This window comes from Limulus polyphemus, unplaced genomic scaffold (assembly GCF_000517525.1).
Source record: "Limulus polyphemus unplaced genomic scaffold, Limulus_polyphemus-2.1.2 Scaffold7, whole genome shotgun sequence".
Lineage (NCBI taxonomy): Eukaryota > Metazoa > Arthropoda > Merostomata > Xiphosura > Limulidae > Limulus > Limulus polyphemus.
Genome location: NW_013665617.1, coordinates 211,074 through 223,257, shown reverse-complemented (window position 1 = coordinate 223,257; position 12,184 = coordinate 211,074). Strand labels below are relative to the sequence as shown.

General features: G+C 33.9%; 1 protein-coding gene across 2 annotated transcripts in view; it reads right to left on the bottom strand.

Annotated features, from left to right (window-relative positions):
- The window catches only part of LOC106476458 (lachesin-like), an 88,596-nt gene that overhangs the window by 28,410 nt on the left and 48,002 nt on the right, over positions 1–12,184 (bottom strand). For both annotated transcript variants that reach the window (XM_022381449.1, XM_022381455.1), the window contains exon 2: positions 2,430–2,539. In XM_022381449.1, coding sequence (XP_022237157.1) covers positions 2,430–2,539 — 110 coding nt within the window. The remainder of the gene's footprint in view (positions 1–2,429; positions 2,540–12,184) is intronic.

Genomic DNA, 12,184 nt, shown 5'->3' with positions numbered 1-12,184 from the left:
ATTCTGTATATCATGGTAACGTGTATACGTAATCAAGATATTCCATTTAAAGAAGGTAACAAATTGTAATGGACGTTGAAAGTTGTGAAGATATTTTTTAGAAGTCTATCGAAAATAGTTAAAGGTATAAATATAGAGGCTACTCGTAGATATAAAGAAGAAAAACGTTAATATTTTCCAGTTCGCTTTTAGAAAAGAAAAGTGTAATAATCATAAACGAACGTAAACAGCATCCTATTATTATCACGTAATAGTGTTTTCAATATAATGTTTAATTGTTAAAGATAATTATATCATTGAATTTTTCATTATCATTTCATTGTACTGTAGACAGTACATAGACTATTTACTTACACGGTAAGTCTCACTGCCATTTTTCTTAATTGCTGAACATGTATATTTGTAAAAATCATTATTTTTCTGACTTATATGCGATATCTTTCCTACATTTGTTTTGTTGTATATTACCTTATAACTCTTACAGGGACCCCCGAAAAATTATCATAGCAATAAAGTTTGTTTCTTCAAGAGTAAGCCAGTTTAAAAACACGCAGTTAATCAAAATAATACACTTTTTTTTTATTAGCATAAAGTACTTAAAATTAAGGTTTGAAAGGACGACCGTTTAATTAGGAATAAACGTTTGTCCTCTTCGACACTTCCCTTTAATTATTTTGACTCTCTTTGTTCTGTATCAGTCGCAGAGATTGAATTCTGAATTTTAACGTTGTAACCCTTATGCTTACCACTGAGCCACTACGAAGTACAACTTGTAAAAACTATCCACTTTTTAGAAAAAATAGGTTTTCGCCTTTAACTCTAAGCCAGTAATAATCAATGAAAATGTTAACGGAGTGAGATTCGGACGCACCTCGCTGCTACAGCGGGACGAAATGTGCTAAAGGTATTCAGCTTGAATTCTCAAATGTTTGTAGAAGACTTTCAAGGCCGGTAAGCCACTGTTTATAGAAGACTTTCAAGGCCGGTCAGCCACTGTTTGTAGAAGACTTTCAAGACCGGTAAGCCACTGTTTGTAGAAGACTTTCAAGACCGGTAAGCCACTGTTTATAGAAGACTTTCAAGGCCGGTAAGCCACTGTTAGTAGAAGACTTTCAAGGCCGGTAAGCCACTGTTAGTAGAAGACTTTCAAGGCCGGTAAGCCACTGTTTATAGAAGACTTTCAAGGCCGGTAAGCCACTGTTAATAGAATACTTTCAAGGCCGGTAAGCCACTGTTTGTAGAAGACTTTCAAGGCCGGTAAGCCACTGTTTATATAAGACTTTCAAGACCGGTAAGCCACTGTTAGTAGAAGACTTTCAAGGCCGGTAAGCCACTGTCAGTAGAAGACTTTCAAGGCCGGTAAGCCACTGTTAGTAGAAGACTTTCAAGGCCGGTAAACCACTGTCAGTAGAAGACTTTCAAGGCCGGTAAGCCACTGTCAGTAGAAGACTTTCAAGGCCGGTAAACCACTGTTAATAGCTGCTGTTCAGTTAAAATACGATGAAAGTAATACTGATCTAAAAAGTTATAACGAAAATTCAAGTTTTAAATTATACTTGTATGGGTTAATTAGATGACCTATATTTGTTACTCAAGATAAGTATTTTTATTGTTTTTAATATACCCAACTTATTTCTTATAACATATATGATAGAACAAAAATTCCCATGAACAAATGAGTTTTTACAAGTAAGCTAAATTCTGATGAAAGTTGTACAAGAACGATAAATTCATATTCCATGTGACCGAACGTTCTGAATTGTATAAAGCTATATGCACATCATATATATGCAGTATAAAATCAACTCAAGCTAGTCATTCCATTGATTTAATACTCCATGGTGCAGTCCGTGCTTGAATGATGACCATTTTCATGTGCTTTATAGAGTTTCTTTTAAGGTTTAAATGACAAGTAACTCCTCCCACTGTTCTTTGCCGCCCTTTAACATATAGAAAGTTCATTTTCCATGTCTTATGGAGTCTCCACTAAATTAATCTTATGATAAAGCATTTCGTACTCAATATGATTCTAGTGCGCTTTGTTGACGTATCAACGTTATTTATCGGTTAGTTTCACCGCTAGTAGAAAATCAAGAAATCACGGTGTATTTAAACAGTCTACTGCACTCGTTAAAGACATAACCCCATTAAGATATTAAGTCCTAATAAAAATACAGCCTTAAATCAATGCTAAATATTTATTTAAGTGAGTAATGAGCACAAAGGTAACATATTTAAGATATAACCTAACTTAGGTTATAAGGAATGCGTCTCTACTTTCTTGATCTGCAAGACCATAAATCCTCTGTCTGTTTCGAGTTTATTAGCCCTCTGTGGTATGAGAACCCGTATGGTGCAGTACGTTTAGTGTTCTCTACGTTCTTAGGTTATTTTAAGCCATTACTGAAAGCAAATTTCTTTAAACTTACCTTATACATTCCAAGATTTTCCACAAAGCATTCTAGAACTGCATCCCGGCTAACGGCTGTAGTGACGTTGGGAATCGGGCCAGCGAAATCAGGAGGTAGTGCCTGGCTTGCTAAAACAATAATTAACTTATCAGTCTGTTTATTCGTGGGTAAAATACGTTTTTCAAATATTAACAATTTGAAAGAATTGGGTTTCAATTTATATTAATTATTAGTTTGGTATATATTGTGTATGATATAATAACATTTTTGAATATATATATACAAGTTATTTAATTCAAATAACAAAAACTATTCTTCATGAACAGATCCATATTAAGTTTTCTGTTAAAGTTTTGTACTTACTGCGCAAATTCAAAGGATAAATCTAAAGCAATAAATTATATTCACTTTCTGAAAACAGACTTATCTATTATATCCTTAAAGGAAACTGCGATGAATGGTTACCTATAAAGAAAACACATATTTCATAGTATTAGAAAATCTGCTAAAATGTCAACTGTGATCATAATGTTACATTAATCTATGACTAGTCACTTAAATAACGACAAAACTATCATTCATTTCTACTGTTTAACTAATTAGTCAGAAACCTAGAGGCAGATTTAATTAATAGTCAACAGTCGAATAGTAGATTTTTATAATTGCTTGCGAAATATATAAAGTATAGGTCAGTTGTCGACTCCCATTTAAACAAAGAATTAGAAACATGAAATGGGCAGTGAAGAAGATTGATTTGAGATCCACGGGCTTATATCTCACTGTATTATTATGTATATTAGGGATAACGCCATACATTTTTTCTTTCTTATCTATGTGTGTGTGTATATATATATATTCTATAATTATCGGACACCTTATGGGCAAATAACGTGTGACAAGAGAAAGAGCAGAAACTTAAAATAGAATGGCTTTGTTCAGTCTTATTAACACTTGGTTTACCGAATAAAAATATGGTTTTAGGAGTTTAGTTGGAGTCAGATAAAAATGGTTACAAACCGCGTGAAAATGTATATGCGTTAAACCACTGCCATTTTGTGACTACAAAAAAGTACAGTTATTATTATTGGTCTCCAGAATTTTAATTATCAAAACTGTCAAAACGCAATGTTCGTTTGAGGCAAGCCTTTTTTATGAGCAATATATTAATACAGTGTATATATATGAAATAATTGCGTGTGTTTGTGTGAGAACATGGAAGATGAATGGAATGTTATAGAAGAATAAACTTTGGGTTTAAAATAAGCAAGGAATGTTTTCAAGATGTTACTAAAATGCTGAATTGTTATATGTCATTAATGTGAGGATTACACATGAGCTTCAGTGTTGAACATTATATAAAACATGATGCATACCACCACATTTATTTAGTGTAAAACACGTTGAAGGAATGCGAACAATACTGCTGCAGAATTAAAGGCATTCCATCTAGATACTTGTGAGTCATGTAATGCGGCAGTAGCGATGATCTACGAAACGTCAACTAACAAGAAAACTGGTCCGAAACAGCTTGGATTAGTAGTTTAGCACATTCTACTTAGGACACGTTAGACACGCCGAGCACCATATATGTAACATAACATGTTTTCAATGTAATTTCTGATCACATTTACTCTTATTTCAGTGGTCGGTTTTCATTCATCGTGATTCTTTGACCAGTCTCTGTGGTTGTTTAATAACTACCTTGTAAATAGCACCCCAGGGTCAATATTTATTCAGACTATCACAGTTTGTTATAACATGGTAAAATATGAACGATTTGAGACGATCCTTTATATACTGTTAATAATTTTGATTTCAAGACTATCAACATATTATTTATCTGGATTAAAGATAAAGACGGGAGTTTTGTTTTCGAACAAATTTTATCTAAGATAAGCACTTTGAAGTTTTCTAGTTACAAAGTAGATATTTCAGGGAATCTCTCGTTGTTGATTTCAAACCATGAGAAACTATAGGCTGCTGAATATGCTACAAAGTAGCACAGTTCCAGTTCCTGAAATTGTGATTGTTTACATTGAGGGGGTTGTATTACCCCATTTTAGTACCCACGTTCTTTGGCACCATCCTAGATGATGCAAGCGCACGCTTTCCCGATTCCTGCAGAAAGTATATAGATTCCCGCAGGAAGTATATAGATCATTATTTAAGTGATTTATAAACAGTTGATAAATTCAGTACTTATTTTAAATTGCGATTGTTATGAGTTAAGTGGGAGTCATTTTTTCCCCAACTTTAAGAGTCGTTTTATAATACCTTATGTGTAAGACGGTCCCCGATCATAAGAAATGCATTTTTTTGAATATCTAAAATAAGATCTATATTCAATCTTTGTTAAAACTAGAAATTATATTTATTAACCTTTCTGTTTTCTAGACATTCACCCTAGTTGGTGAAAACCACATTCAATGGTAATGTAGCCATCTAACCCCGCCTTCACTAACATTTTTTGAAAGCTGCACCAGCGAAATTGTGAAGTGTGTATGATCGCAAGGAATCGTTGTGATTCTATTTTCTTATCCCATCTTTCTCGTGAAAACAACCGATGATTTCGAGATATGACTATAAGTTTATGAGATTTGTCAACTACAAATCCTTGTATATTATTTTGTTTATGATACCAAGAGATATTTTCAACCTCATCGCAATGTGTTTTTTTTTTCTTTTGGTTTGTTTTTATCTTTTGTAACTATAGCCTCCACTTCACAGGTGACCGCGTTGCTCAAAGTTGCATTCGGAAATCACTGCTTGATGTAACCTCGACTGTGAGAATGATTCTTATGAAAACATTCATTGTTTTTTTTTCAATACATCACTTAACAAACTTGCTGAGCGAACATCGTTTCACAGAAAGAACAGTGATATATTGTTTCATAAGCTTATTATCGAACGGTCGGTAGTCCAACTATATATATATATGTGTGTGTGTGTGTGTGTGTGTGTGTGTGTGTGTGTGTAAACCGTTCGTTTAAAGTTCTATCATTACGCATATTTCAGTAATGTAACTTGAATACATATAACACGACTGATTATTGGATTTATAATATTTTGGAATGTTAATTGTTTTCAGGAAGGTATTTTAATTAACAAAATTCTGTAATGGATGTCAAAGTTGATTGTCTTATTAGATTTCTTCTATTATTTCAAAAACAAATGTCCAAATATCTTATATTTGAGGAAAATAATAAAGACTAACTATTATTCTCAACTTTCATAAAAGTCTCATTACTTTTTGATTTAAGATTTAATTAGTCTTTGCATACCATCCCCTCTCGCTTTCTTTCTCGTCACTTTTTAAACGCATACCCAAGATTTTGTTAAAGTTATCTAGCATCTTCTGTGTGTGTTAAAGGATTTATAATGCATTTATTTGACATCATATCTTAATTAACACATAGCAAAAATCAATAAAAAGCTAGGTAAACTATTATAAATGAAAGTCATTTGCCAAAGTATAAGAGTCTGACATAAGAAAAAGTACGTTTACATTTTCCTGTAAAAGTTAACTGCGTAAAATTTTCTGAGGGCAATCCAGAAAACCTAAATAGCAAAAAAAAATACTTTCCGCCAGAAATACCTGGAAATCCACAGACCTAAAGTGATTCCAAACCTCAGGGCCCGGCATGGCCAGGTGGTTAGGGCAATCTGAGGGTCGCGGGCTCGAATACCCGTCACACCAAACATGCTCGCCCTTTCAGCCGTGGGGACTTTATAATGTTACGGTCAATCCCACTATTTGTTTGTAAAAGAGTAGCTCAAGATTTGGCGGTGGGTGGTGTTAACTAGCTACCTTCCTTCTAGTCTATTACTGCTAAATGGACGGCTAGAGCAGATAGCCCTCGTGCAGCTTTGCGCGAAATTAAGAACCAATAAACCAAACTTCAGCTACGAGAGATCCTAGACCATTAAGTTTATCAGAAACGCTGAAAAGTAAGGATGGCGATCAAAGTTTCATATAGTATCGATGAAGTGAATAAACTCACTAGTAAACTCAAAAAACAGAATACCAGCTTTGAAGCGTTATATATAAAATGAAATGGTATACTTGGTATTTTCGGCCTGAATGAGTAGTTCAGAAATATACTATTTATAACTGCCATGTAAGAAAAGCGAACTAAATTATTTTTGATTATTTAATCTCAATGACCGTGAACAGTCCTGTGGTCTCAACATAAAATACATTTAGCCAATATATATATATATATACATATAATCTCATACATATATATATATTCACATTAAATTTAATGTTAAGTTAATTTGTGTTTTAATTATTATTTTTTTTAAATGACACTTCAGAAATGTCATATGTCATTTCATATCAAGTACTTAAGAACTGTTCCTTGTAACTTAAGATATTCACAATTTACCTCCTGACCCCCACCCCCATCTTCTAGGAATCTATCAGGTGCCGACATTTTTGGTAGCTACTTGCCCGCCAGTGGCACAACGGCGTGTCAGCAAACTTACAACGCTAGAAACCGGGTGGGCAGAGAACAGAAAGCCCATTGTGTTGCTTTGTGCTTAACTTCAAACAACTGGTAGTTACTTTTTTTTTCTATTTTTGGATCTTCAACTAACAGTTACAAAATGAGGTACAATATCAATGCACTGTTATTTTCAGAAAACGATATACACCAGTCAAGCATCAAATATATGAAAAGGTTATAAATGTTTGTTTCTTATTAAAGGCTGACTTTTTCAGAAATCCCTAAATGTATAAATTAACCGTAGCGACTGTTGTCAATGTATTTTTAAGAACTTAGCTAAGTTGTGACAAAAAAAATTATTTTACAACTAATTTAAAACTAAAAGTTGCGCAACTGTTTTGGGCAAAAATAATATATACAATAATTTCAAATTAGGGACGGGATATACCGTTATTGGTTTCTGTTGTTGAAAAATTAACTTTCTGATATTTGGAAAAGCTACCAAAAATGGAAACTCAAATGAGAGTAAAGTGACATTACCTCGAGAACAGTGCACCATAACCAAAAATGCTCTTAAAGGGATGAGAACGATGTTCTTCCCTAAATATCTCTTATAACGATGAACTGGGTATGTACTAATTTTAATAAAAAATTCGTTATAAATACCAGGCGATCCATTAATAGTGATCGATTAGATGAAGGGTTACAACAGAAGGTGCAAAGTTACAAATTTGTTAATACTATCATTTCCCTTATAAACATCTGGAAGTGGCAAACCTCAAGAACTGAAACTTTTAATATAAGTATTCAGAATAATTGTGAAATTAAATTTAAACAGAATTACTAAAACAAAAGTAGTCAGTTTGATAGACAAAGTTATAAAGTAAGTTTGTTTGTTTGTTTTGAATTTCGCACAAAGCTACACGAAGGCTATCTGCGCTAGCCGTCCCAAATTTAGCAGTGTAAGACTAGAGGGAAGACAGCTAGTCATCACCACCCACCGCCAACTCTTGGGCTGCTCTTTTACCAACGAAAAGTGGGATTGACCGTCACATTATAACACCCCCACGGCTGAAAGGGCGAGCATGTTTGGTGTGACGGGGATTCGAACCCGCGACCCACAGACTGCGAGTCGAGCGCCCTATCCACCTGGGCATGCCGGGCCATAAAGTAAGACTTTGTTGTACTAATGTAATGAGGAACTTCTGAAATATAACCATATTAAATAAACAAATGTACATTTTCCACATTTGAACAAGTTCTAACATCTTTCTTGTTTTCTTTTATAGGCTAGAACCTAAATAAATAGTGGTTAAAGTGTCAAAAAGGTTACAACGTGCAGAATAACTATAGGGTGTAGCTTGCCTTAAATGCTGAATGGTACTTAGTTATTTTTAACGGTACAGAAAGATATATTACTGGAAATAATACAGAAAAGATAAGTGGGCATCCTTCTTCTTCATCGGGATTCGGTATGCGTATTATTTCTTCCGTTAATCTTATGAGATGATCTGTTGTTTCTCTTGCTTTTTGGAACCCATTTTGTATTTTCGGGAGTACTGATTTAGTTTCAAGGTAATTTATGAGTCTACTACTTATGATTTTTTCAAGTAATTTTCGTAGGCCGCTTGTTAGATTTATGGGTCTGTAATTTTCAGGGTTATTCGCTGATTTTAGCTCCTTCTGGAACACAAGAACATCGGCCTGTTTCCAAGCGGTTGGTATGTGTCCTGTTTTTAAGAGATAAGTTGTATAAAAATGTGAGATGTTCTAATTATCTCAAAGGGTCTTTCTTGAGTAATATGTTTTTAATTTTGTCTTGTCTAGATGCTTTGTTTTTCAAAAGTTTTATGTTTTCTTGTACTTCTGTTACTGTGATGGGTCTAATAAGTTGTTTTGCTGTGTAGTCGTATTCCTCTTCTTTTCTTATGTTATTGTGTTGAGTGTCCTTAGTGAAGTGTGGTGTATATATATACTACGATTAGTAAAGTGGTTGGGTTGGTTTGAATTTCGCGCAATGCGACACAAGGCTATCTGTGTTAGCCGTCTCTAATTAAGTAGTGAAGGACTAGAGGGAAGGCAGCTAGTCATCACTACCCACCGCCAATTCTTGGGCTACTATTTTACCAACGAATAGTGAGATTTACCGTCGCATTATCACATATAAGAACTCTATTTTCCATATTTTAAGTGACATAGTCTGGTGTCCAGCATAGCCAACATCCATCATATAAGGATGTCTGAGACTCCCCGAGCTTTTAGCTTTTTTGACGAAATATCCGTGAGGTCAAACAGCCCAATGGTACATAGCTGGAAGTAGTATGTGATTGCCTCAATACTTGAGGTTGAGGATCTCTTTAGCTTTGCTCCCCCAACCTTGATAAGTAGACAATCTCTCCTCTCCAGTCTTTTTGCTTCTATATTTTCCGTGAGCTTTACCTATACATTTTGCATTGTTATTATTCTACAACCCTTCAGTGTGTGATTATCTTTGAACGATTTGGGTAAAACTACTATTGATTAGTCGCTGATGTTTTTCTCTATTTTCCACTCCAGCATTCACAAATTCATTTTTTCAACCAGCTCTGATTTCACTTCTGTTGGGAATGTTTTGACTAGTGGAAAATTCCTCTTTATTACTAAAATAATTCACCGCAATTCATCTCACAAAGGCCTGCCCATTTTTCTTGTAGCTGATTCATATATCTCCACAAGAAGGCGTTAACATTTTCTTCATCACTGCTCAGGCCCTTGACCTCCTATTACCCTGATCATGTCACTTGATACTCTTTTAATAGTTGTTTCTAATTTCTAAAACTGGTTTCGTGTGCTGGAGTTTGATAGAACGTATTGTTAAAAATTGTTTCATACTGCTTGCCCATCTCTCTTTCCTTTGTGCTAGAATTCTGGGGTATATTTATTAAATTCTGTTCTCTGCTGCTTGATCTCACTTTCTCCTTTGTTACACCTTTTGACCTCAATGTATGCTTTACTGGTCTTAGACTTCTCTTTCCAGACTTGCTCTATTTCTGCTGTCTTCCATTTGAGTTTATTGTGGCAACCACATTTATTTATTTTTTATCACTGCCCTCCAGCATTTATTCATATTCTCTTCTTTTTTTGTAATCCGAGTGGGTTTTTGAAATGGCTCTTTTTGGCTATATGCATGAATATGGGCTTATAGTTCACTGACCACTAAAAACAGTAGTTTCCATTTCAACTGAAGGAATGTAGGGTGTAACAAAGATGAGTTTTGTAGCTGAATTAGAGTCTCCCTCTTTCTCTGCTGTCATTGTGAAGATATCGTTATAGGCGATAATACAGTTGATATTTTACATTGCTTCCTCCAAATACCTTCCATTCACATTTCGGTCAGTGTCCAGCCAGAGGGAGTTCTCGGTATTAATGTACCTGTAATGATAACACTTGTTCCAATATCCACGGGAAGGTTCTGCAGACTCTTACATTTCTTTTCATCTGTCATAATATTATTTGGAATATATAAGTTGGCCAGGATGTATTCTTATAGCTGACTGTCAAAGAGATGCTACCACTATGTTGCTAAGAACAAGTACTTTGCAGCAATCAGTATTGGTATCAACAAGGATGAAAAGTCTTCTTCTGTGAGCTTCTGTTTAATTTTCATATTGCTGCTGACGGCTCTATCAACGTCTAGAACCGCTCAGGGACGAATATGATTGTTTGGGGATGGCGAGGCTGAAGCGAGCAGCTCACCCCATTGAGTTCAGTACTCCTTCCATTTTCGCCACATGCACATAACCTCTACTGTCACATGCGTGGCTAATCTTATATTAATTGAAAGCTTATTGTATTGTATAAAACTAGAGACAAAAACTTTGCGTTTCTGAATGACTAATATTTAATATTAAAGGAAAACTTATTGTGCTGTCTAACCAAACAAAAAAAGATAAAAATATTTTAATTTCTTGGATGTATTACATGTTATATTAAACGAAAGCATATTGTGTCCTCTTAGCAAAACCAAAAGAAAAAAATTTGTTTTTTTTTGTATGGTTAAGTGGTTACATTATACAAAAGCATAATGTTTCGCCTAATCGAAAGAAAAAAAAGTCACGTTTATTGGATGTTACATTTCATATATTTGCTGGAACATATATAAATACTTCGATAACTGATAATCACGTACATTCTGTCCACGTTATCCTGCAAAAAGACGTCGAGGACATGAATTATTTATTTGGCATAGTCTTGGCATAAACTTGTAATGTGGAATTAATTTTATTGAAATATACCTCAATGTTTCCAAGACATTTCTAATAACAATATTCTGCTTATCAAAAACACACTGTTCATTTCCATTTAACACATCAATTGAAATTACATAGAAACATAACAAACCAGAAGTAGATAATTTGTTTCTCTTCTTTGTCCCCCTTTTATTTCTATCTCACCGATTCTTGCATTCTTATGCCTAAATTCTTTAAAACTGTAATATATTATATTATGTAAACAACACACTTGAGGCAACACTAGTCCTTATAAGCCCCACAAGATTTGATAAGTACTTATCAACTCTAACCTACGGGGTGTTTCGTTACAATATTGATTATTTGTAGAAACTGTTTATGAAACAGTTGATAATCCACACTTCGATCGTATAATATAATTAATTTGAAGAAAGAGTAAAAAAGCTAAAACTTTTATGATTTTCTAGAATCAGAGAGAATCGCATATAATTCGAACACACATCATTATCTGTAATCGTTAAGTGTAACATCAAATAGAAAATGGCTCTCACACGTTAACACCATCTGGGTTTCATTATTGGTTTGTTTGAATTGCTTAATACGCATATCTATGATTCAAATAATTACTTTCACTTTTTAGTCTACACTTATTACATTTCATTAAAAAATGTAAAAGTAATTTATTCCTTTGATCTGCAATCCATATTATGTAAAAAATTGATTAAAAAGTAAACTGAATAAAATTATTTTTTTAATTCTTTAGATACTCTGCTGTATTTTATTACCTTTCATCAAAAACACATTTAGAAAAAAGATATGCTGATATTTTTGAAAAAAATTGTGAAACTAACGTTTTTACGCGGTTGATGAAATAAGTAGTTTTACTATTCTACGTTAATCAAATTAATTTTCCATATATTATACCTCCCAGTGGCACAGTGCTTTGTCTGTGAACTTACAACGCTAGAAACCAGGTTTCGATACCCGTAGTGAGCAGAGCCCAGATATTTCATTGTGTTGTTTTATTATACATTCTTCCGTATTTAAAAAAAAATGTTTTTAATGCAATTAAATTGTAGATTATTTTCACGAAAGG